This window comes from Branchiostoma floridae, chromosome 18 (assembly GCF_000003815.2).
Source record: "Branchiostoma floridae strain S238N-H82 chromosome 18, Bfl_VNyyK, whole genome shotgun sequence".
NCBI lineage: Eukaryota > Metazoa > Chordata > Leptocardii > Amphioxiformes > Branchiostomatidae > Branchiostoma > Branchiostoma floridae.
This window is the reverse complement of record NC_049996.1, coordinates 14,060,342-14,086,879: the sequence shown is the minus strand read 5'-3', so window position 1 is coordinate 14,086,879 and position 26,538 is coordinate 14,060,342. Positions and strand designations below refer to the sequence as shown.

At 40.2% G+C, this 26,538-nt stretch overlaps 1 protein-coding gene across 4 annotated transcripts in view; it reads right to left on the bottom strand.

Annotated features, from left to right (window-relative positions):
* LOC118406270 (armadillo repeat-containing protein 4-like) overlaps positions 1-26,538 on the bottom strand; it is a 36,339-nt gene that overhangs the window by 4,210 nt on the left and 5,591 nt on the right. For 3 of the 4 annotated variants that reach the window (XM_035806202.1, XM_035806199.1, XM_035806200.1), the window contains exons 5-17: positions 25,509-25,618; positions 24,776-24,912; positions 23,597-23,716; positions 22,618-22,868; positions 22,321-22,407; positions 21,100-21,274; positions 20,382-20,528; positions 19,714-19,923; positions 15,815-16,051; positions 15,041-15,151; positions 9,431-9,585; positions 8,841-9,083; positions 8,332-8,446 (exon numbers count right to left, since the gene is read on the bottom strand). In XM_035806202.1, the coding sequence (XP_035662095.1) occupies positions 8,332-8,446; positions 8,841-9,083; positions 9,431-9,585; positions 15,041-15,151; positions 15,815-16,051; positions 19,714-19,923; positions 20,382-20,528; positions 21,100-21,274; positions 22,321-22,407; positions 22,618-22,868; positions 23,597-23,716; positions 24,776-24,912; positions 25,509-25,618 (2,098 nt within the window). Of the gene's footprint in view, positions 1-8,331; positions 8,447-8,840; positions 9,084-9,430; positions 9,586-15,040; positions 15,152-15,814; positions 16,052-19,713; positions 19,924-20,381; positions 20,529-21,099; positions 21,275-22,320; positions 22,408-22,617; positions 22,869-23,596; positions 23,717-24,775; positions 24,913-25,508; positions 25,619-26,208; positions 26,237-26,538 lie in introns of all 4 variants that reach the window. The other variant, XM_035806203.1, reaches the window with a different exon arrangement.

Genomic DNA, 26,538 nt, shown 5'->3' with positions numbered 1-26,538 from the left:
AGGTTGTTCTCTTTTAAAGCATTGCAATCATTTTTCTTTAAACTTTAATGAGCAAGGCGTGGCACCAGTCTACACCGTTACATTTAAGCCAGCTTTTAAAAATACAAATGTATGATTTTATCATTATTGTTATATTAGTATGATTGTGGTCCTTTACTTTATATCTCTGTATGTATGCAAGCAGTTGCTGTTTGATACAAGAATCATTTCTCTTGAGGGTATACTGCAAGGGCAGGAATTTTTATATGAAAATTTTCCAAATTGGAATGTCTGATTTATACCAGTCAAAACTGCTTTAATGTTGAAATTGTTTGCCTGACATAAGCTGCAAGATGTCATGAAAAGTTGGAATTCTTCAAACTTCCCAAAGGCCTAGAGGTCAAATAGGGTGAAGGACAGTTTCAGAACCACTGTTACAAGTGGACTGGTGTCTTACTGTGCTGGGCTGTCTTCACGACCCGTCCTTCCGTCCTAGGACTGAAATTTGGCTTGTTGGGACAAAAGAAGAATTCACCCCATCCGCCCCCCACCCAAAAAATAATCAAACTTCATGACATGAAACTGTTCAAAATGTAGCCTTATCAATGAAAATTAACTAACGGAAAAAAACCTCAAGCTGGAGACAGCCCTATTTTATTGCTTGCACAACTGCGTGGCCCAAGGGCTATGGAAATAGATATGGGCACCCACATACATACCAAAAAGTGTGGGAATGATATTAAAGCATGGTTCCCAAATCCACCACCCACCCCCTGTTTCTTCTCAGAAACTTTCCTTTACACAAACCAGGCTGTATTAAGAACCTGGTCTTCTGTCCGGGGATGGAAATTTGCTTGTTGGGAAGGAGGAAAAAAAATTCCAACTATCCAAAAATGACATGGAATTCTTTAGAATGTACTTTTACAAGCTTAATGCTTAAACTGCCAAACCCGGACATATCCAGCACACATATACATGTCCTGTGTGCCGCACCCGGATATATCCGGGATAGTGTATCAACCTGAAGTAGCAAATTTGCGCACGCGTAGTGCAACACCCTGGAAGTTAGGGACTTCGGCCTTCTTTTTGGAGGTCAGCAGCCAACCCTGGCACTGATAGCATTTTATAGTGCTGAAACTCTGTCAGTTTAAGGGTTAAAATTTAACTCATGAAAATGAACACAATGTGGGCTCCCAAATTATGAGTAGGACCAAGGAGGTTTGGACAGAAAAAAAGAGTCTGCATAGTATTACTCTTTTGGTGTACATGTAGGCAGGATGTTTTGATTTCACGAAATTTGTCGGGGAAGTCATCTTCTTCTTGTAATTCTTAGCAAAGCAACCAAATTTTGCATAATTGCCTTCCTTTAGCATAAAGCATTGCAAGGACCCCCCATGCAGACCCTCAGGGAAAAAAATTTAAAGCTGAGGACAGCCCTGACATCCCCTCCCCTAGTCTCCAAGCAGACGTTAGTCTCCGGCTGTTTTATGATTTTTTAGGTGTTTTTATCTAAAATAAGAAGCCTGATAAAAACGCCTAAAAACAGTAAAAACTAGGGGCCCAAACTTATGTCACTTATTTCTGATCACAAGAGCTATCTAACACCCCAAAATCGTGACCATAGCTTGTTCAGAACACGAGATAGTGAACCCGGAAGTTGCACTGCAGTACCAAGGGTAGCCGCTAGGGGGCCCAGAATCTAATCATTTCCAGATTTAATCACACCCCACCAACACACCAAGTATGAAACCAATCCACCCTGCCATTCTTGAGTTATTTTGTTTACACACAGACACACACACAGACACACAGACAAACGCAGGGTAAAATATAACCTCCATGACATTTCATGGAGGTAAAAAAACAGCCAGAGTCTAACCTCTGCTTGGAGAGTACCCCTCCTCCATGTAAGCAGCACAGCTGTACCAAGTCTCACCCATGTGGGTCCAGGTGTTTAACATGTAACTCAACTACAGTACAACTGCAGCCGGGCATCTGTTCAGTGTAACCTGGGGTGTTGATAGTGCATGAAATAGCTGGGGTGCTGGGGACATACTGTGGCAGTTGTGTGTTACACTGTGTTAGTGCTCCCATAGGCGGCACAGACATTCCTAGCCCGGCGGAGAATTTACATGCAAGTCTGAATTTGTAACAACAAAATGGGATCAGCCATTTCATAATGGGTCAGAAAAAGGCTTCCTTGATCTGCTAAGTTCAACTCATTCATTGCAAATCCTTAGGGGAGTATAGCATGGATTCAAATTGGCTTTGTCCATAGTGCTGAAAGACTTTTAATTGACAACAAATTACACATTACCATAATACCAAGGTTGTACTGTATGGACAAGAGTACTGTATGGACAGAAATTTTGGTGTTACATGTACATTGTTTAACAAAGGAAACTAATGATTATGTTCAGATGAATAATGTCATGGTAGGCCAAAAGGTTTTGGGCAGTTTGAAAGAAAAGAAAAGTTGAGTTTGGTTACCATATGTGCATGTACAATTTATATAACACCTTGTTTAAAAAAAAAATCATTTTCTAGAAAAAATGAAAAGCTTGCAAAAAATTCATGAAGAAGACCTGACAGTTTCACATAGTTTGACAATGATGTCACAAAACTTGCTTGACTTCTTAACAGTTTTTCAAGCAACAAAGAGGAATTTCCTGATTGGAATCTGAACAAAATGAAATCGGAACTTTGTCTTTAAGCGAGATCCTATAAGCCCTCTTTTCTAACAATCTGTAAATTCCATCTGTAAATTCCAACTTCCTTACCTTTACAACCTTTTAGACAAAATTCCACAAATTCCCACAAGGGAGAACCTATGCTTAATGTTTGGGGGGAAATTTCAGAGCCAACAATGGGCCTGCTTAGGCCTAGGAAAAAACATGTTGTGTTTCCTGACCTTCCCTGGAAAAACCTGCCGATCCTAGCATTTTTTGGAGTGGGCAGTGGAGTCATATAGTTTCCAGTTAGAAATTTTATCCAACCTGCTTCCTATTCAAGAAACAAATTGCTTGTCCTTTCTAATGTATCCACAGATTTGTAACCATTATGCACAAAATTAAAGTTTGACATCAAAGTATTAGGTAAACTGTATTGCATCACTTAAAGTTTTGGCCAAAGTCTAAAAATAAAATTAAGAAAAAAAGATAATCCCTACCTACTGACCCTAATTTTTGGGACTGAACACACATTTTTTCCTAGGCCTTATACTGTTACAGCCTACACAGGGCCTGCTTACAGCCCTCCTCTGTGGCAACAATGTTTCACAAGAGCGGTTTTGTTTGGAGCCGCCTCATTGGCCGTCCAACCTTGAAGCGCCATTAGAACAACTGACAGAATGCGGAGGGTAAACTACAAGGTCAACTGCACTGTAGACAGACGGGTGACAGGTGAATGCTCCACATGTCCATTCCCAGGTTGGACAACCAATTGTTGGATTGTCCGTTCGGATCTATGTTGTGCCTTTTTGTCACATAAATGTAGGGAAACAAGTTTCCTTGCAATTTCAGTAGCATGGAAGGAGTTTAATACAAGGTCAACTGCACAGCGGACACACAGGTGACAGGTGAATTCTCCACATGTCCATTCCCAGGTTGGACAATCGATTGTTCGTTTGTACAGATCCATGTAATGTTAGTTTACCTTTATCCGGTGGGTGATCTACATGTATATCTGTTGTTTTTAAAACCTGGGTATTTGGGGATAGAAAGTTTAAAGACGGCAATGTCCAACTGCAATATCTTAAAAAATATTGCAGTTTGAAACTGTTCGTCGACTTGATGTCCTTAAATACTCTTTAAAAAACTGATAAAGGTTACCCTGCGGATAAAGGTGTACTACCTAGCCTGATGTCACATAAATGTAGGGAAACAAGTTTACTGCTGTTTCATCAGTAGCATGGAAGGAGTTGCTAGCCCTTGCCCTTTGACATGCTTTGACGATAACAAGACCCCCGTTTCACGCCCCTTCCAAAATACGGGATGGGAACCAACACGACCGAGATGTTACCCAAAATTGAACAGGAGTCCCTCGGTGAGTCAGTTGCGGAATTTATCTCGCTTCCGCCCTGGTGGTCCCTCCACACCCATGTGCGTTTCTCAAAGCTTGTCGAAGTTTTTAACACATAGGGTAGATGACAGTGAAACATGGAGGTAGACCACAGTTGACCATAGTTTTGGAAGATGACGTACGTTGTTGACACTAAAGTGCGAGCTGTACTTTCTGTCTGACAAATTTCTGTGAGACAAAGGCATAATTTCAGCAATTATAACTTGACCATATAGACTGGAAATAGATCCTTTAATTCTAAGTCAAGTTTTAAAACTTTTACAGTTACTAAGGTATAGAAACATGTTTAACCAAATCCAGTGGACAAACGAATTTGTTCTACTAAGGTCTTAACTGTGTATTTCTGACTAGACCTCAACACAGACGACAGTCTATACATTTTTCTACTTCAAGTTTTCCACGAAAGGGTGACCATACACAATGTACACATTTGTCAGACAGCGTCTAACACAGAGGCTTACCAGACCTCTAACATTTGTTGACAGTGGACTGATGGAATTTTCCGCCCTTTTCCCTCACAGGTCAAGTTCTTCTGCACTAATGTGGCATTTTGGCAAGTTGTTGAAGTTTTCAACAAGCGAAGTATAGGCCCTGTCAAGAGTTAGAGACAAACCAGCAATGCTAATTATACTATTTTTAACTCAGTTATGTTTTCAGTGCTGGTTTTGGTTTGTCGGTTTTAAAAAAGGATAAATAATGAACACGATTTTGGGTTTGTGGGTGGGCCATGCCCTCTGGAAAGACTTCCCAAATTCTGATTGCCCAAGCAGCTTTTTCGTGAACTACAGTTGTCTTTGCCATGAACTGGATTTTCCATGACTTTTGTTAGGAATGTATTTTACATTGGCCAAAGCTTTGTAGCTTGATATATAGGGAAATACTACGTATCATCTCCAACTCCCCCCTACACGATCTGTTTTAATTGCTGCCTTCATTAATTATAAAAGGCTTCATAATTGTAGAATCCACCAAGTCTTTAAAGAAAACCTTTTACCCTCCCCCATTATCTCTTACAATGGAACATCCCTGAATCCCCTGTGCAGTAGGTCCAGACGACTTGAGTTGAACTTGTTTGCCTGAACTTGGCAGGAGAGTGAGAAGGAAGGACAATGATGGGTCGTCAGGCTGCTGCTAGTAAATGCAGTCTGTGGACCTTGTCCTGACTACTTCCGCTAAAGCATTGGCGATAACAAGTGGTGTGGGACTAAAGCTTTGCGCTAATACATGTACTTGGTAGAACTTCAAAGGCCCTGATTTTCCAAATCTTGTATTAGACTCTACTTGAATTGTCTATTTTGAATTTTTTTTCATATACAAATGCCATCATTATCTGACCTGCTTACACACAACGAGGTTATACCTCCCCTTGCGGGGTGACATACCATTTTGCTGGCTGATTACAAGACAGGGATGCACCAGGTCTCCTGTCCGGGTGAATGATGTAAATCACTGTAAGGCTGATCGAGACGATATACACGCATGTTCAATGTTTAAGGTCACAAAGAATATCATCACTTCAGAAATATGTCAACAAACACCACCTGTCTGTTACTTTCACTTATGGGCGTGGTTGATGATTGAAGGACATCACTCATTATGAGAAAGCTCATTAGTACATTGTTTCATTATGAAAAGTATGCACCAATTTCCAACTGCAACATTTGCTAATTTTCAGACGATTTATCAAGAAGTTGAAACCTCTTAATTGGCAGCCTTTATGGCAATTAAAACGAGGACATATTTCAGTCTTGTTGAAACATGCTATTACGTAAATGCCAGCATTCCGACAGGGCCAAACATCGAGGCTACATTCCCGGGAATCCTGAAACATGACATTCCGCACCCAGCAAACACAGGCCCCGCCTGTCTGTCTGTGCTTATGTTTGGTCATACAGAGACAGCGACTTAGAAAAAGAAACTAAAACTTGTGGAAATGATCCGTTTCTTACCCCCTCCAACTTCCTCGTAAGGATAATTTTAGAGTCTGGTTGTACAATGTACTATTTTTATCATCTGTTAATTGACTGGAAAACAAATCAAACAGTTTCAATTAGCAGTATGTAACTGCCTTTTTATACAGCTCTCTAGACCCATAATAAAAAACACAAAAATGCAGATTTTCACTAGGAAAAGAAGACTGTAGAGTTCAACAACAGCACTCCAAAAGTCAGCTGCCTTCTTGTGGAGGATACTTTGAACTGTCTTGTAGTGTAGCCTATTTATTTTTGTCAATTCATTATTATCTAAAAGCAGAAATATTGAGGCTAGGTTGAACGGATTTTTCAGTTGAAATTTGCTTACAGGAAACAAAGTTTATAAAGAGGGTTGGTAATCCCAATATTTTGCAGGAAAGCTATGGGTTATAACCTTCAAACTTGCTGCGAGTGAAGGTCATGTTAACTAGCAGTGAAACGTCCGTGTACACATTTCGTGTCCGCAACAGGAACTGGTTCACTCCTAATTCCCTCCACTTTACACGGGAAGACGTCAGACTTAAGCCAATCCAAATTCCTGGAGGTGCTACGCCCCTGTGGAATGATGACCGGCATTCCTGAAGCTCCTACTATGATGACAGTTACTCAGGCCTAACAATATGTAATGTCGTATCTAAGAAAGGAGTAGAAACAGTCTCCTGGCTCCCGGAATTCGAACCCGGGATGCCAAACTACAAACCCAGCACCACAAACCATCATGCCAGAAGCTCAGAGCCATTGGCAAGGTCAGTTGGGCAGTGCTTGAACCCCACTGTTACAGTAATGTCATCTGTCATTACATTGCTTACTTCAGACAAAATTTGTCATGTTGAATCTAAACCTGAAGTAAAGGTAGTCCTGTAGCCTTGTTGAGGCCATAAGGTCAGTAGGTTGTTATCCACTGTGTCTTGGGCACCCTAACTATATAATTACGCCAACATGATACCACACAATAGTTTCAAACCCTAAAGTAAAACTGAAGCAATGTTTTGTTGTGAGCTATAATCATTACAATTTCTAAAAAAAAATGGAGCAAAAGGAAAAAAAAAATTATGTAACAGTTGTGCCATTCAAACAAACAAGCAAGCATATCTATTACCAGAGAAATGGGGAACAGGTATTTGATGTTTGATTCGGAGGCCCACCCCATTAAAAATGACAAATGTACTTTTTATCAAGGGAACGTGCTTATATCCACTCGATAACAGACCGGCCTGGCTAATTGCGTCTTATTTGTGTTAATTGGTCTGAAAAGGACGTTGTAATTTCATCAGTATTTCCTCAGTTACATGTTTTTTGGTTACCCAGAGAGAAAGCTGTCAGCACAAGTGTCCATGCTTACAGAACTTCAAAAGCAGTGTCTATAAAAAGCAGGACAATGTCAAGGTCTTTAGGATATGTTTTCCAGACTGTGTAGAAAGAGTTGCGTACATGAATGTTGCTCTTTCGATACACAGTAAGAAAGCTATCAGCACAACTGTTTGCACTTCAAGAACTCGAAAAGAAGTGTTTATGAAAGGCATGGGGATCACAAGACTCTATCGAGGTACTTTGCTTATGACTGTCAGGCTGTCCGGCATATAAACTTTGTTTTGTTCTTTTGCTATCATTTAACAGGTGATACGCTTACAGAGAAAGAAGTACCATATCGGGTTGGCATTTGCAAGACAGTGTCAAGGTCTTTTGGATATGGTTTCCAGACTGTCTAGATCTGTTAATAAACAGTATGTCATTTCTATTTGGTGCATACAAGAAACTCATCAGTACACGTGTCTGTGCTTCACAAGAAGTGTCATCATGTTGGCATTTGCAGGATAGTGTCAAGGTCTATTAAATATGGTTTCCAGGCTGTGGGTATGGATGTCTGAACAACGATTTTGATTTTTTTCTTCTTCACAGTTAGAAACCATTAGTAGTTGTGGTATGTGGTAAAAGTGTCTGTGATGGAAGAACTCGAAACAAACTTGAGAGTTGCTATACAATGTAGACTGTTTCTCAACTTCTTTTGAATATGTGTTCCAGATATCAGCAAGTAGAACAACAAAATATGCAGTGGTAAAATGTAGGTCAAGTTTAGTGGTACACACATGTGAGAAAGTACTTCATCATGTTCCAAAGGCAGACTCTAACTGAACCCTATCCCTCACCCCGAACCCAACTCTCAGGCTCCACCAGACTTACATCTGATCTAGTACACATGTACAGTTGCTTATGAAGTTGAGAGAATACGCTCTTTCTGGTGTGTTATCTCCTGAGTTGTTTTTTCCAGTTTTGTTCTGGGTTGTAAGCTTTCTCTTACCTTGGCGTTCTCGATGCATGGACAGATGGCCCAGGCGGCGCTGGCCTGGACCTCCGGGTTCTGGTTCTTCAGGAGTGACCACAGCAGCCTTACTCCGTCCAGTCGGTCAATGATCCTATTAGAAACACAACAGGTTTTAGTCTTATAACAGAACAGAAAACACTATCTAGAAGTATTCAGCTAATACATTGAGAAAGGATGCTTTTGATACTTTGTAATGGTTAAAGGGTAAGGAAGAGAGATATATGAAGCATGGATACATTATTGAAACAGAGGTGTTTTTTCTGGCACAAAAGTCAATGAGACAAAAGTACAGTCTACATTTTACAAATCTAAGAAAATTTGATTCATGAAAATACACTTTGGATTTGATATTGACTTCTTTAAAAATTGCTACATAACACAGCTTTGAAAGCGTGAAACAATGCTGAATACATGAGAAAAACCTGTCACTGTGTGTAAAGGCACTGAAACAATGAACTGTAACAACATCAAACAACTTCACTAACGTCATATTTTCCGTCTCGGTGGCGCAAGCTCCGACAGCCTTGGTCACGTTCACCAGCAGCGACTGATTGGTTCCCGTCAGCAGGTTGACCAATGGGGGGATCCCGCCGGCCTTGCGGATGGACATGCGGTTCTGCGGCTCCTGGGCGCACTCTCCGAGAGCCCCGACAACGTTCACCAGGACCTCCTCCGGTTGGTGCTGAAGCAGGGAGACCAGCTTCTCTATCGCTTTCAACTCCTGGAACCTGCACAAATAGTGAAAAAGATGACGATTCCTCAGCAATAACCGTACAGATATTTCTTGACTAAGTCTTTGTTTATTTCTACGTTGAAGTTTAGCAAGTAACTGTCACAACTAAGACCAGAAATTTACTGATGAAATTCACCCTTAGGAAGCCAACAGGCCAAAAGCCAGCAGGCGAATAGAAATATTGTTTATTTAAGTTTATTACATTTAACAGCCTGTGAAACCAATTTTAAGTCTTTGTATTTTATAATGACGATTTGTGACCAGAACACAAAGTTAACTAAAAATAGTACAAAGACACTAGAACTGTATGAGTGTTGAAAATCAATCTCAATAAACTTTTACCTTTCCACATTTTCGGGGCTGATGGCACATTTCCAGATCGCGCCGGTGGCTGCGGCCAGGAGCTCCTTGTTGTCAGACTTGTCCAGGAGAGACACCAGGGGGTCCAGGCCTCCATACTGACGCACCAGGTCTCGGGTCTCCTTTTCCTCCGCACACTGGTGAGAGATTACAAAACTGTGTCAGTCTAATAGTACATTTATCAAAATTTTCTGATGGCGTCTATAAATTATCTCTCTATGCAACAGCACACAAACAATCATATGCAGGGGAGAAAACCCTGTCTCTCAACCTGAAACGAAACAACAATTACTTTTAATTTTAAATTCAAAAGGGAAATAAAAGAAAGCAATAGCACAATGTAGAGTTTAGTCCTGGTCATTTTTTTTTGTGTTGAAAATTCAAGAAAACTCAGATCTTCCGTTTTATACTGTGTAATAATGACAAAATCTTTCTGGAAAAAAAACAACAAAAAAACTGATGATATGTCAGTACTGTGATGTTAAGTAGAGGGTGGTCGTCACCCTTTGGCATATATACTAAGGTAGCCCCTAGCTTGGGCCTGGCACAACATTAAATTTTGTAGGCGTTAAGGTTGTGGCTATTGACAGGACGATCCTGTCAACAGTAGAAAACTTTGCACTGTTGACAGGATTGTCCTGTCAACAGTTAAAGGGTTAGACAGCAAAGGTTAAAGACATCATCATGTAGCATATTCTTCTTAACAAACACAATTTAAGCAGACAGGTATGAACACCTGTGTATTGGTATCATCTGACAGCCAATATGATAACTACTGGGGACCACCAGTACTGTTTTGACACCTGAGGGCACCGGATACCGGAATCCACATCTGTTCAATTACCTCCCAAATGCCTTCTAGTGTGGTATTCATAAATCACCTGAAAATACAGGTGGTGATGGTGTTTAGTTTAGAGATTACTTGTATGAGAGGCTTCAGGTGGCAACTTGAAGGCAAAATGTGTTGAAAACAGTGTACTGTTAGGTCTTGAACATTATGTTATGTTTCTACCTTACTATAAAAAAAGACACCTTATAACTACTCAATAGATGGCTATCAACTACGTCTGTTTTTCACTTAGTTAGAGCTTTTTTATTTCTTTTAGACACAGTTTACATTGTACCTCATACAACACTTCTCACTACATGTATTCCTCTTACTAAAACTTGTTTTGCCTCAAAATACAAACCGAAGGTCATGGCTGACATTCTGTGGGATTTCCTCTTGAATCTTTGGATTTACGATTTGAAACGTCTGTATTCACTGCTTCAAACAGGTGGCATAAACAGTGGAATGTGCTAAACCAGATTCACAATCCTCCGGAATGTCGGACCAATAGATCCATTCTTCTGCTTCTGTCAATCATGATCCAACACTTGTCAAGCTAGGACATGTAGCGCAAAAAGACCTAGGGCAGACTGCACTACCTTATTATATATATAATTATATTTGCATCAAGCTACTACCTTATATTTGCGTAAAGCAATGTCATGTAGCACAGTAAGACCTAGGGTAGACTGCACTACCTTATATTTGCATCAAGCTACTGGTCATGTAGTGCCAATCAAGGAAGTTATATAGAGTAAACTGCACTACCTTATATTTGTGTATAGCTAATAATGTCATGTAGTACAATAAAACCTCGGGCAGACTGCACTTCCTTATATTTGCATCAAGCTACTGGTCATGTAGTGCCAATCAAGGAAGTTATATAGAGTAGATTGCACTACCTTATATTTGTGTATGTCATGTACTAAATTGTAGTACAATAAGACCTAGGGCCCACTACACTACCTTATATTTGTGTAAAGCTATGTCATATAGTACAATAAGACCTAGGGCAGACTGCACTACACAGTGTACCTTAAATTTGCTGACCTGTGATAGCTTAAGCCACCTAGGGCACTATGCACTTGTTCTATAAAAGCCAGGGCATTCTGTACTTGTGTACTCATTTGAGCCCCAAGACTGAGCCACACCGGTGAAACATGCTGCGAAACATGTTTGCAGTGTTGGTCAAATAAAGTTACTAAACGGGGAACATGCGGCTCCAGAATCTTTTCTGAAGATGTGGCGTAAGTGTGTAAGGTTGACTTGAGGTAAAGACTTGAGGCTGTTCACTCCTGACACTTTGAAAACATCAACCTTCTAAACATCAAACTTGAAAACATCAACCAACCAAAACATCTCCCTAAACACTGGTGCCAAGACCGAGACTTGAACCCATGACCTAATGGATCAGAAACTGGATTACTAGTCACTTCACCAAAGCATATGACCTTCTCCCATCTTTTGTATGTTAATAAGTTAATGACAGGAGTGAATGAGCGAGAGGAAGTCTTTTGTTTTGTAGCTGTTGTTGTCCGTGTTGTACAGCACGTACTACAGAGGCAGTACAATGAAGGGTGAAGGTGATTGGTTAGTTCCAACCTACACATCAAGTTTAACGTTATGTTCTACTCACCAATTCGAAGGCTTGTTTTTAGGCTTAATATTCTGAAGTGTACGTCAGCCATTTAAGTTAATTATGCGTCTTTTAAGTGTAAAGTGAGAAGTGTAAATGTACGAATCTGTTGGCACCCAAAATCAGCTAAGTTGCCTGGGTTTGCCTTGTCTGCAATCTTAATAAATCAAAATCAAAATTAAAATCAACAGGTGATTAGGAATAAAACTTGGCTGTTGTAAGTTCGCAAGTGGTACGGTGAAGATCAAGGCTACATCTAGTAGAAATGGGTCTATGACTTTACAACTGAAACATCATGCAAGACATTTATTTTGGGAATCTATTCATCATAGATGGAAGACAAAGAAAAAAACAACTTTCTTTTACGGTCATCGAAAATGATTTGTCAGTTCACATGTACAAATGTAACTGTTACAGAATATTAAGAACTGCCCAGTAGCTCTTGTTTTTGTAAGCCAAATGCTGGTGTATGGAAAACTGTACATGTTATGTCTGCTTACACCTAGTAATGAACATGTTACAAAACCACATGGGGAGAAAACTACACAATTTGGTCTGGTGCAGAAGGTCACTGAGCCTGTGTTTATATGCATCGTTACACCCTCCTACTAACGACTGTGTGTACGTGACTTCATTCTGTGTTACTGAAAGCTCATGCAGGGCAACGTACAACCGAACCCGCTGTTACTGATGCGTGGTCCATATCTTGTTGTAGCGACCGTTGGTTTACTGTAAATGACTTTAAGTTTGTGGCAATTTAATTTTGCAGTAAAGAGAAAATGTGTCCGTGGTGGTTTCAAGTTTGCAATACTGCCAAAGTCACATACTTTGCAGTAGTAGAAATGCCAACTTAAAGTTTGCTGCGAGGTGGTCACTGCGTTAAATGGAAACATAAAACAACAGCGAAAGTTACAAGAAGAACAGTAAGTTGACAGCGAGGCATTGACCCGACTTTGACGTACCCGACTAGAACAATGTATAAACAGCTGGGCCTTTTCCGTGTTCGGTCCGTGAACAAATTATAGCATTCTAGTTAGCGCTGTGTAAAAGGCGGGTAATTATACGCACACACACACTGTGGCAAAGATGAGGCCCAGGCCTGGCTAACAGAGGTTTGGATGAACTCCAAGTCATGCAATGGAAATATCAAATAAAGGCGTGAACTCGAAAAACATCTTCCATATTTGAAAACATGTTGTTTTATCAGAAGAAATTAAGAATGAACCAAATACAACTTTTTTTATCACTATTAGATGTAACTGTCTGAAATATGATTATATGATAGAATTTCAGCTCCTTCTTATATGATAGAATTTCAGCTCCTTCTTATTCAAGTCCATTCAAGGAAATTTTGACCATTCAATAGTTTATCCTTTCCATTATGGTGGCTAATTTTTAACAAAACTTTTGAGGCAACAAATAGTTGGTAATGAACTAAACTGGAAAGTTTTTAAAAGTTTTTTAATATCCATATTTTAAACATGGTACTTATTGAACACAGATGGTTCTTCAGATGTCTGAGGAAGGTTTTGCTTCCTCATAGTTTTGTGGAAATGACCCGAAAACACCCAGGCAGCTTTGAACTTGAAATTGAAGGAATCCCTTCATTTGGATGAAAGGGCTTGTCCAATAGAGTTGACGGGGTGTGAAGGGGGATATCACTTTGAACTTGATCTTCATGTTTATTTCATTCAACCTTCAGTAATCAAAAACTGTTGCTATGTAATTCAATTTTGTTCAGGTATGTTGGCAAACTACATGTAAGTGTAAAAAAGGTTAAAGATTTGATGTATATGAACACATTTTCATTGTATAGCGAAGCTCGCTGTGAAGATGCAGATGATATAATAATACCCAATCAAATAATGCTGTTGGGGATGGGACTTTCCTTTCCTTTCATTTCTTTTTTATTGCAGAATTAACATGATATACAGTAACACAGAACTTTATCCATTGGCTTGATTCATTTTGTATTGTCCTGTTGTACTTGAATGTCTAACACCGGCATTGTCAGACCCATTATGACACAGGGGAAAGTACGTAAGCCTGTTTGACTTTTTGTGTAAGGTAACAGAAAGACAGACTGTAAATTTGGACATTGGTCTTTGCCTGAGAGACAGTTCAATGGTTAGACCTGTCCGCTTAACAACAGCCACACTGTGCACCACTTGTATCATGAGTGTCATTGCACTAACACTATGGGAGGAGCACAAATCCCAAGTGAGGTGTCAAGATCCTTGAACAGGGAATCCCTCACAACAGGAGAGGAGACATCCCTACCAAAAGCTGCCGTTCCGAGGGGAAAACAATGACTCTCGAGTCACTGTGAAGCGCCGCTTTCCCACGAAAGCAAACAGACCATTCTGTCATCCACTTGGGACGACTCACACAACAGAACGCAGCAGTTAACATTGTGTTTTCAGAGACAGAGTCGTCTACGGTGCTTGAAGTACTCTTCTCTGTTGTTGCCTTTGGGCCACTCCAACATGCAGACCATATCATGCGATGAAGAGGGGGGGGGAGGATGGAATGTGCCATCATGGCTGTTATAAGCGTGTCTATGACTACATGGATGTGGCATGTCCAAAACACACAACACAAAACAGACATGTCATGGGAAGAACATGCGTGCATTAGCTTTAGGTATAAGTCAACAGGTGACAACTGCCTTTGTTTTTCATTTGCTATCCAGGTGCAATAAGAGAACAGGTGTTGTCATGCATGGAATGGTAGATGTCCATGTACATTTTGTCTTTAAGATTAACACCAAAGAACAATGTCATGATCTAAAGAACAATGGATACAACAATGTCATGATCTGTATGTGGCCACATTCACTCAACAAGCTATTTGTATGCATAATATTAAAAGGCCATTTTGAGGCTGTTTGGGCAGTAAGTAATGTTGTCTAGAGCACAATATTACAAGGCCGAATCCTGGATCCCTCTCCTTCCACTGCCTTTTATCTCTCCAACCAAATGTCTATTTACGCCAGAGCAAAAAATGCTGTGTATGTGTGAAGAACGTTTTCTTGGGATTCAACATCTAGCCAGAAATACCTAAAATTGAAGGCTGTTCTAGCCACTGGACCATTTGAGGCAACTAAGGATCTAAGATTCTTTCTTACCTTGAAGATGGCGGAGGCACAGTGCATCTGGAGCACCTGGTTCTCACTACGCAGGTTGGTCACCAGGTCCTCTATCATTCCTTCTGTCCGGATGGCCAGCCGGTAACTTTGCTGTGAAGGCAATATCAGAATATTCATATGCACAATCATGGTAAACTTTAATTTGATGATACATATTTTTCATGGTTTGAAACATGAAATGACCACAGGCGTCTTGAGGAGAAATATGCTTTAAAAGTCTTAAATAAAGAACATTATTTATTGAATCCTGCTAATGCAAAGAAATGTCCAAATTTTGGAGCAAAGAAATCGACAAAGTATCGTACAGTTCACTGTATAATGAAGACCATATGATATGGGCATATGATATACATTGTACATTGCATATAAATTATAACTGGAAGAGACATTGAAGAGACTTGTGAAGCGTTTATTAGCCAGCCTAGAGCATAGACCTTTCAGGAGAATAAAATGTTTTCAGTACTCTCTCTTAAAAAACTGTTGGTACAAAGACGAACCTCATTCTGTGGAGTCCCCACGACCGGTATAAGCACGTAGATTAAAAGTGTTTCCAAGTTTATATTTTACAAACACACAGGTCTTATTAGGAAAGTTCCTATAACTACTTCAGAACTTTTTTCTACCCGTACCTCAGAGTCCCCACGACCGGTATCAGCGCATGTAGATTATAAGTGTTTCCAAGTTTATATTCTACAGGTCTGGAAAGTTAGAAAAGTTCCTATAACTACTTCAGAACTTTTTTTCACCCCTTACCTCAGAGGCACACTCCTGTAGAGTCCCCACGACCGGTATGAGCATGTTCTCGTGTGAAGACTTGAGTAGCCGTGCCAGCAGTGGGATGCCCCCAGCCTTACGGATGGCCTGCTTGTTCTTAGTGCTCTTACTGCAGCTCCAGAGAGCCAGCGCTCCGCAGCGGGCAACCTCGATGTCCTTCTCGACCTCAGGGGTCATCGGGACGGAGCCGAGAGGGCCACAGTCCAGCAAACCAACCTGTGGTGAAAAGTGGGGAAATTTTTGCTTTAAGAAAAATACACCAAATTATCAAATGCACAGATAATTCTAGCTTTGTTTCAAAACTGCAAAGAGTCACTTTACTCATATAAAAACAACAAAAACACTTATTTCTGGAGTTACAAAATATGCAACACAAACTTCCACAGAAAAAAAGATGGTTAAACACAGTCAGATCAAAACTGGACGCTCTGCTTCAGTACCAAGGAAAGCCACTGGGGGGCCCAAAATCTGATCATTTTCTTTGATAGGACATGACCTACATGTAACCACATGTAAAATTTCATGACATTCCGTCAATAACTTCTTAGTTATGCTGATAAACCACATACAAACATACATATAATGTACATACAAAGAACTGCTACCAAAAACATTCAAGTGTTACTGAAGGTAATAATCAGAATATTATATGTTCTCATTTTGAATTGAAAAGAAAGTGCCCCCACCCAGTACAGAAGTACAGACAATCATTACTTGATCACTCCTGTTAATCTGTGAGATAAATCAACTAGAACCAGCAGACAGCGGTTTGTAATTGTGGTTCATTCCTGGTTAATTAGTGGCCTCAAGCAAGAAGTATCCCCTGTCTGCCTAAACATGCCATTAGTCACGGTAGTTCTCTTCTCCACAAGTTCCGAAGAGAACTCCATTTCCTGTCTACTCACAGATAGCACAGACACGATATGTGGGGTAGGGTAGCGGCGTCACCATCACGATTAGTCACGGTAGATCATTTACTGTTAGGGGGAGGGGATTTACTGGTCAGGACTTGGGGGTAAATCAGTTGACAAGTTGGGGAAGGGGCTCATATACACTTTTTAGTCACTTTGTTTTTGCTAATACATGTAGTTGAGCTTGACGGTTGAACATAAGCATTGGAAACATACTAGTAGTACATGTAACGTAAGTAGTATTAGTAGTGCAATAAAAATGAAAGTTTTATAAAATTGAACAAAATGTAGAAAGCCTAAGATGCTTAAAGAAATTAGCATGGTTTTATTTTTATTTCACATTTTTGTCATTGAAAACGTTTCAACTTGAAAGGAACCACATTGAGAAAACATGACTTATGAGCATCTTTTTAGCTATGATTCTTGTCTCCCCTGACTTGTTCTGAAGATAGGTATGAGAGATCTGACCAGTCCACTTTACAGTCCGGTAATTTGAGGTTAAACATGTTAGAATGCCTCGTTGCCTCTTCCTTCCGCTACAGATTAGGGAAAGGAACACAATGTACAAATGTATGTCCACTAAAGTAGTACAGAAAGGTACAGAAGAATAATCTTTGAAAGGGCCTCCAATATATATTGTTTAAGAAACTTTTTTCTAGGTATTGCAGATTGCTCACTTTTTGCAATGTCCAAACATTTAAAAAAGGATTTTCTATTTCAAGAATTTTCCTATTTTGCTTTTTATCATTTCATCACATGTATATGTTTATGATAATGCTAGCAACAAATGCACAATGATTTCAACTCTATGGAAACTTACATGACTGTTTAAGAGGAAGGCAGACTACCTTGAACTCCAGCCTTTTGGGATTCTGTTGCATGATAAATGTCCAGTTGGACACCGATCTTGTTTACAGTTCTTGTTCAACATGTTGATCAGGACAATCCATGCTTGTGTTGAAAGAACTACTGACTTGTTTTCTTGTACTTCAAACCTTAAGGGGATTAATTTCTGACAGGATTAACATATCTCCTGTGTAATCCTGGCCTGCTTTCCTAATCTGTTTTCACCAGGAGGTAATCTGGGTGTACCCAGCGGGATTTTTGTACCCCATTAACTTTTGCCACTGTTGACAGAAGGTTTTCCCACCTGACAAGTGCAGGACAACATGTGCTGTTGTTTCAACCTTTGGAAAGTTTCTGTTTGCGAATTATCTGCTGACTTCAGTTGGGATCAGGACTGTCCCTAAGACCTGTTCCTTCCTAGTCTGTGTAACACAAACTCTGCTGTCTGGGGCTATATTATATAAACTGGCCCCTTCCCTATGTTGGGGACTGCTATAAGCGAGATCTAATCAGGCTAGTTCTTTGCTTGTTGGGACACCATCCACCCAAAAACACTTCATGACATGAAACTGTTGAAGATCTATTTTCATTAGTTCGAGGACGTTATATGATTAGTTCAACTAGAAAAATCAACAGCATGGGCTCCCCAACAATGAGTGAGACAGCCCTGCTCAGAATCAATCTTTGGACATGATGTCAAATGACATCAGTTGAACAAAAAAAAAAAAAAATTATGACGAACATAAGCGGAACATAATTTGGGATCTTTTGACAGGTTGTTCCTTTTATGACACTGTATTCAAAGTGTTTGGAATGGTAAATCAAAAGTTGAAAGCGTTTACAAGAAAATCAAACTAAGAAATCAAATCAACCTAGATGAGGTCAAACGATCTTGCACCAAGGTCACCACAAGGTCATGATTAAGGTGACAGTGAAGGACTTTTGTGTGCGCTCATTAATATAATTGTGAAGGACACCTAAACACAGCTATTTGTTTACCATCCTTCCTGACTAAATGGTGTTTTCTGTTAGGTAAAAGTTTGTTTTGAATCTCAAGGTCACTTCCACATCACAAGGTCACTACCAAGGGCACAGCTGTCAAATGAGAACCCTCAGGGCCTGAGTTTCAATGTATCTTATGTTTAGGAAGTTGTCAGAAGAATTACAAAGCTCATTCTTCTGAGTATCCTTGTTTTTGTTTTCTACGTCTTGATATTATTTCTTTGTCCTGTAATGTTTTCTCAGTTTCAAAACAATGAAGGAAGAAAGGGAACTAACAGAAAAAAGAAACAGAGAGATTCATTTGCCAGCCAATACATCAGAGGGAGGGACTATATGTAAGGCCTATGGTAATATGAACTTGAATGAAAATGAAAAACAAATCTAAAACTGAATCAAAGTTCAATGTTATCTCCATTCTCTACATGTTAATACGTTACAGCTGGCAAACATATTCAGTTCCTGAGTGTTTGGGAAAACAGGACAGGGCTACTTGTTTCCTGCGTTGGCGCGCACCCAATGATTTCCAAACTTCAAAGTGGACCTGACCTGTAATTGTTTGCTTATCAGGCTGCTGTCAGGACTAATGTAGCTGACGTAACTTTGAAAAATACCACATTTTGTTATGAACATCAAGCTCAAGCGCATGAGGAACACAATGGAAAAAGAGATCATCAAGCTTAAACATTTAAAGTGTTGTTTGTCTGCCTGTGTACTAAGGCTGACAGAGACACCTAGCAGTTAAGTGAAGCATTGCACCTCTTAATTTTATCAGCACAGAATTTGTAGTTATCTGAAAAACTGCAACTTGACTTTGTTTCTATAAGAGGAGTTGCTATATAATTATGCAACGATCTATGATAGTCTACATGCAGTACTTTACTCAAATGATAGAAGGAGCAACTGATCGATCATTCACAGGGCCTGGCATATTGGGGATTCAAAACTTGAAACTACTGTAAATGTTGAAATTCTAACTGTTCCTGGTTTTTGCTGTAACCTCTTCACCATGAAAATGCTAGACCGTTCTGTCTTCTGACAGCCTGTCTGCTTGTTCTAACTGCAAACTTAAACACTCCATTTTATCCCAACATTAAATCCCCACAATTTTCCAGTACTCACCAGTTTCTTGATGCCGCCATGTTGTCTGACCGTACGGCGGGCGCGACGGAACTTGGCCACGTTAGCGATGGTTTCCGCTGCGAGGCACTTCAGGTCCTTGTCAGGTGACTTCAGGATCTTCACCATGGTCTGCAGACCCCCGAGATCCGCGATCGCACGCCGGATCTGTGCGTTGTGACTGATCTCTTTCAGGATCTTCAGGGATCCAATCTGTAAAACAGTTTGAAAATAAGATACATTGTATTAGACATTTTATACCAAGGTACATGTACATCCACTCTCAAACTTTCAATGGATGCCATAATAAGCCACCACATAAGAAAACAATTCAAAGTCACTGAAAGGGACATAAAAATGCAGCATCAGTAGTCCTAAGGTATATACACTTCAAATATTCAAGACAATCTTGCGAAGGCCTCTATAACAATGTTTTTTGATATGGCACCTAGTGGAAGTATGACAGTTGATGAGAGTATGAGAGCTCCTTGCTTGATGTTACCATTTACCAATTGTTCCTTATGAAAAAGAAAATTTCATGCTAGTCTACTTTTAATTTTTTTATACGTGGGTGAAGCTAGTTACCCAGTCATTCCATCGTAACACCCGAATTATTATCCATAGAAATCAAGGCATTGCCATTCCCATAATTCCTCCTGGCCTTTTCCCACCTTGCACTTGATCTCCTCTGTGTCCAGCAGGTTGATGAGAACCTCCAGCCCCCCGACATCTCGGATCGCCAGCTGACACGTCTCCTGGGTCAGGTTAAAGTCTCGCATTGAGCACAGAGCAATGATGGTGGCCGTCTGGTTCCCTCCCTGTGGGAAAAGTAAAAGGATTACTTGTGTTGTTTTATAACAGCGGCGAGTATGCTTTGTCAAAAGAACACTGAGGAATATTGATACATGCAGCAGCAGTTTAGAAGTCTTTCCTTAGGTAACAGTTAAACAACATCCAGATTCATTTTCCAACTGTAGTTGTTTTGAGTACTATGTTTTAGGTCCTACTATTTTCAAACCTGTCCCAATCTCACCAAGCTTTGGCTAGGGCCATTCCTAGGATAGGACTCTTAATGGTCCAGTGTTTGAGGAGAGCCACACCTCTCGTTTAAGAACCCACCACACGTATTGAAAAGAGTAGGGGTCCTTCCCGGTATGAGTGGTTCAAAACCTAAAGCCTAGGATTTTCAGGCAGTAGAACTTTGAATCTTTGTCTGTACCTTCAGGTACCAGTCTCTGGATCTGCCAGTATGACATGAATAAAATACAACACAGTGTATCTCGTATCACCCTCAGTCCCAGCCCTCCTGTGGGTCTTGGCCTTTGGCCAATCCTACCCACAGAAGGGCTGGTACCTCAGGTGAACACCGTATTTTATCTCTATCTGTACCTTGAGGTACTTGACGAGTTTCTGGATCTGCCAGTACTCGGAGGGGAGGTCAGAGTTCGCCTCCTGGCGCCGGTCGGGGCTCTCCTCTTCCTCCTCACTCTCTGTGGAACTCTCGCTGAACGTGTCCTCCTGGTCCTGGGCTGGTGTCTTTGACTTGCGACCCTTAATTACAGGACTGTGTGAGGGAGAAACAAGGATAATGTTGATGTCATGATGCTCTCTGTGGAACTCTCGCTGAACGTGTCCTCCTGGTCCTGAGCTGGTGTCTTCGACTTACGACCCTTAATTACAGGACTGTCGGAGGGAAAAACAATGATTCATCTTGATGCATTGAATGAATCAGACTCTAAAGAGGGCCAGTCTGCATGGCAGATGCTGACAACATTTTACAAGGAATTCAGAAGAACCACTCACTATGATAAAATCAAGGAGGGCAATTACACAAAATTTGGTCACCTCGCTACTAATTATGTGAATAAGACGGCTTTCACTATGAGTTACACTGTCTTACAGTATGGGAAATCAAAATAAGAGGTTTCTTTGTGACGTTGGTCAGTAAATTCAAGAACAATTTTAAATGTTAAGAAAAGTACCTGACTTTCAGCCCTAAGATCAATACACGACTCACAAACAGGACAAAGTAATGTTTTCACATTGACTCAAAAATGTTATAATACAATTATCATGGTTTGGCTATATACTATATACTATAGGCATCGTCCATGCGATTAGTAGTATGTAGGGCTGGGTACCGGTACAGAAAATTCAGGTCCAGGTCCGGTTCAGGTCCAAAGGATCAGGTCCAGGTCCGGACCTGAACCTGATTCAGTATGACGCATACCAATGGTCCATTTCACTACAAAGAAATCTGTTTGGTGGAGTATTAGACTCACACTGGCGTTTTAAAATCCTACAACGCTAACTCACTGCACCTGTACGATTGGCTGTAAAACTTTGTTGAAATTACTATAAAGTCTACTCTACTTCACTCTTGTCATTTTCTTCCAACTGCAAGCGCCAAAACGTGTGAATACCTGATAAAATGATATATTAATTTTCTAATCGGTCCAACATCTGGTCCACCTAATTTTTTAAGGTCCGGTTTTTCTGGACCGATCCAATAAGAAAAACCGGTTTTGTACCGGTACGCTGTACCGATACCCAGCGCTAGTAGTATGTGAGGTTTGTGTGCCAAATACGCAAGGAGGATGTAGGACTTACTGTACTCGCCCCTTGGACTCCTGGACTGTAACCTTCTTCTTCTCCTTCTTTCCTGCACTTCCTTCCCTGATCTGGTCTTTCTCCTCTCTGCAACAGAATGAATAAATCAATGAACGAATAAATGAAATAATGGATAGATGGACAAAAGAATTGGAATTATTCTGAACAATGTAGAGAACTATCAAGTTGTTTACAAGAAACTCCCAATCTTTATTACAGCTAAATTCAATGAATTAAAACCACAATATCTGGAATTCTATTCTAATGACTTTCAAATGACCTCTACGGTCTACCCACTTTTTCTCGTCAGCCTCCTCCCCCAGTCCCAGGTTCTTCCACTTCAGCGACGGCTGCGGCTGTTTCCGCGGGGTCCGGTCCTTTCCGGTTTTCTTCAAGTTGCTCTTCTGTTTGTCCGCCTTCTGTGGCTCCTTGCTGTCCTTCTTGGCGTCCTCGTTGGTGCGGTGTGTGTTGTCGCCATCTCCCTCGTCTCCGCTGTCCATGATGTCGTATTGATTTCCTGTGGTCTCGTCCTCACGAAGGGTGAAGTCCTGTCAGAGTGTCAGAAAATAATTTCATCAGGTTCAACTTGGTAGAATATAGGATGTTGGAGAATTCTTTTACACAAACAGTTTGTAATCACTTTGCTTACATTTTGATTAGAAAGGTGTTCCCTTAGATTCTGATACAGGAAAGTTCATTTGTTTATTTATTTGTTTTGCTGTACAATACGGCCAAGGTAACCCAACTTGCAATCCTGTCAACGTTTCCAAAAATGATTTCATCAGGTTGGTAGAATATAGGAGAATTCTTCTACACAACCAATTTCTACTGACTTTGCTCACGTTTCGATGAGGAAGGTTTCTGAGAGACATTGAAATGTAAACAAATTGAGGGCTAATTGGTTGACTGTGTAAAAGAATTTTCCTATATCCAATAGTCCTGTCAAAGGTCATTTGGGGTGACATAAGTTCATTACTTATTCGTTTGTTTTGCTGTACAATACTGCCAAGGTTGCTCAACTACTAGTATCTGTAAGCTATTACTAAGGGATAGAATACAAGATACACCTCCATCAGATATGTGATATCCAAATGTATACCAGGTAGTATTTCTATTATTGCATGTTTAACTAGCATCTTCAAAGTTAGGACACATTTCATAAACCAGTGGTGTGATATCCACATGTGTAAAGTGAATCATTAAAGATTAAGATGAAAAAAAAGCAACAAATATGCCTCCGCCCCCAAGGCAATGCTCAAAACTTCTCAGTCTTTACCTGTTTTGCGATGTTCTCAGCAAACACGGCAGACTTCTCCTTCAGGAGTGTCACCAGGTCCTTGTAGATTTCACCCTCTCTGTCGTGCTTCAAGTCCGAGAAATTCTCCTTCTCAAAGCCCTACGAAAACACAAGAAAACTCCATAAATCCTTGTGCTAAAAGAATAAAATTTCAATATTGTATTTTGGACTACTATATAAACTTTAAAGTATTTCAGCATTAATCATCAACATTATAATTCTATCCTCTTTCCTTCGGAAAACACTAGAAAACTTCATAAATCCTTCATGTGCTAAAATAATGCAATTTCTATGCCTTTTTAAGTACTAAACTAACTTAACAGCATTAGTCATTGTGATCATAATTCTATCTTCATTCATTAAGAAATAACCATTTGACCTAATATTTTTGTAAGATTTCTTTTAAAAGTTTACACTTAAGCGTTTTCATATATCCTTTATATTTTGTACGTACTAACCGCATTAAAGCAATCATTTGGAATTCTAATTCTAATTAAATTGTCTTTAGCCCTATTGCCCAAACAAACATTTAAAGCTGACACCAGATCAGGACTGTTCAACAAAGCAGACAGACCACAAGCCACTCAATGCTGCACCATGAATATTTTACATGGTGGTTGATCTATTGATAATTGTGACTAAAGACCCAGTCTACAGACACTTTCTCTCGGGACACTGATGTTATAATGGTTTTCCACATTAAAAAAAGACCAAGAACCAGTACACTGCATGATAGCTAAAACTGCAGCTTTCTATAGTGAAAGAACTGCCAATAGGTTCATCATGTAAGTGAATTGAGAGACTTTGTACAATATTTTCAAGTTACATCAAATGTTCACCACATAATCTGTCTGTTTCATAATTTCAATTGAAGGCCATTTTCATTTCAGAAAGCTAGGACAATTTCCATTAAACTGTAACAGTATTTGGTCACAGTTGTTTCAATCCTAAAAAATAACAAGTTTGAACTTTAACACAAACTCTAAAAGCATTGAACAGAAAGCCTTTGATACAGACTCTGCCAGTGCTCTCACACACAGACAGCAGGGACAATTTCTATTGTACTTTGCAGTATTTTGTCACTGTTGTTTAAATTCCAAAATTACAAGTTTGAACTTTAACACAAACTCTGTAAAGCACTGAACAGAAAGCCCTTACCCCGTTGATGTAGACTCCGGCGGTGCTGGCGCTCACAGACAGCAGGTCAGTGTCGTGAGGTTTGATGACCACGTAGCAGATGTCCCCATGGACCTGTCGCCATGGCGGCGCCCGGCAACCATTGTTAAACTCATAGTCTGTGGAGGGTAGATATGGGGTCAGTCAGTAATGTTGTTAAACTCATAGTCTGAGGAGGGTAGGTATGGGGTCAATCAGTACCATTGTTAAACTCATAGTCTGAAGAGGGTAGGTATGGGGTCAGTCAGTACCATTGTTAAACTTATAGTCTGTGGAAGGTAGGTATGGGGTCTGTCAGTAATGTCGTAGTTAAACTCATAGTCCAAGGGTAGTTATGAGGTAAGGTAAGGAACTTATGTGGGTCAATATTTTGTCTGCATCCCTTGCATTGGCTAGCGGTTGACCGAAATAAGCTAGACATCGTTTACTGGCAGAATCGTGTGTCTCAGTTGTTAAGACACGCTGGGTAGAAGCTCTTGATGAGAACTAAAATCCGGAAACTCTTGGATGAAATGATAAGTGAAAGGTGAGCCCGGTCGACTCAGACGGCGGATGTCGCTTCAGTGAAACTCTATACGATTGCTCTACTAGCAATCCTATTATGTTAAGCAGATTTTTGCTAGGGTAGGTTGGGTAACTGGAAAAATGACAGATTTTTCCTAGGCCTTAGATTAAGAATTGGCTGTTTGAAGTCCAGAAGGAGTTTCATTCTTACCTGAAGTGTACTGAATGGACTTGAGCACTGTCTTGTCCCTGTCATCACCAGAGAAGGACTGCAGCAGTTTCACCTCACTGTTGACTGCTGCTGGGGTCAGCCGAACTTCCCTGTGGGACACAAACAGTTAGTTAGGTTAACCCTTCAACACCAAAAAAAAGTAGTCTTTAAAATATTTCTATGATACACAAACAGTTACATTAACCCTTCAACACCTAATAATAGAAAAATTTTTACAGGTGGTAAGGGATGTTGGAATAAAGATGGTTTGAAATATTCCATGGCTGATGTATGAAATAAATTAGAGCATGTCTGAAGGATGAGAAAATTATAAATCTTCAAGACTTAGACTAAGTGTGTTGAAATATGCTCAAATCTGAGGAATCATGTTGTATTGAGGTCAACTGAAGAGCACAGAAGAAAATGCATGCCTTGACAATCAAGTGAAAAACTAGGAGGACCCTCTGGGGTTTGGAAAAATGTGTGAAATACCACCGACTCTGCAGAGACTCCTCCCATCTATAACACACTCGTCCAGTCAGGTGACCTGAGAGAGAGTGAGCTCCAACCCCCCCGGTCACGTGACCCATCAAAGCTGAAGAAACCATGGCAGATGCCAGGTAAAAGCTAATCTCATAGCAAACATCAGTCGTGAGTATTACATGTAGTTTAATTTCCTTGATTCCTAACCCTTCCTTACTTTGAGATGTGCTGCAGGGACATGTTAAAGGGGCATTCCACTCCAGAAGGGAGTCTTGTTTTCCAATAAATAATGTGTCAATGAATACATAATCAGCCGAATTTTGTAGAACTCACCTTGGGATGAATTACGTGATGTGTGCTTTATAAAACAATAATGACACTCACTAAACCCATGTAGACCCTACCCATGCATTCCCTATACGCATAGACACTTTGTTTATCGTACATATTTTCGGAATAAATGAGGTACGCTGAGCACACTGAGAAGGCAAATTGCTCATAAGATAGCAAAGAATACAAGAACAAGACGAAATTTCTTAGCGAACCT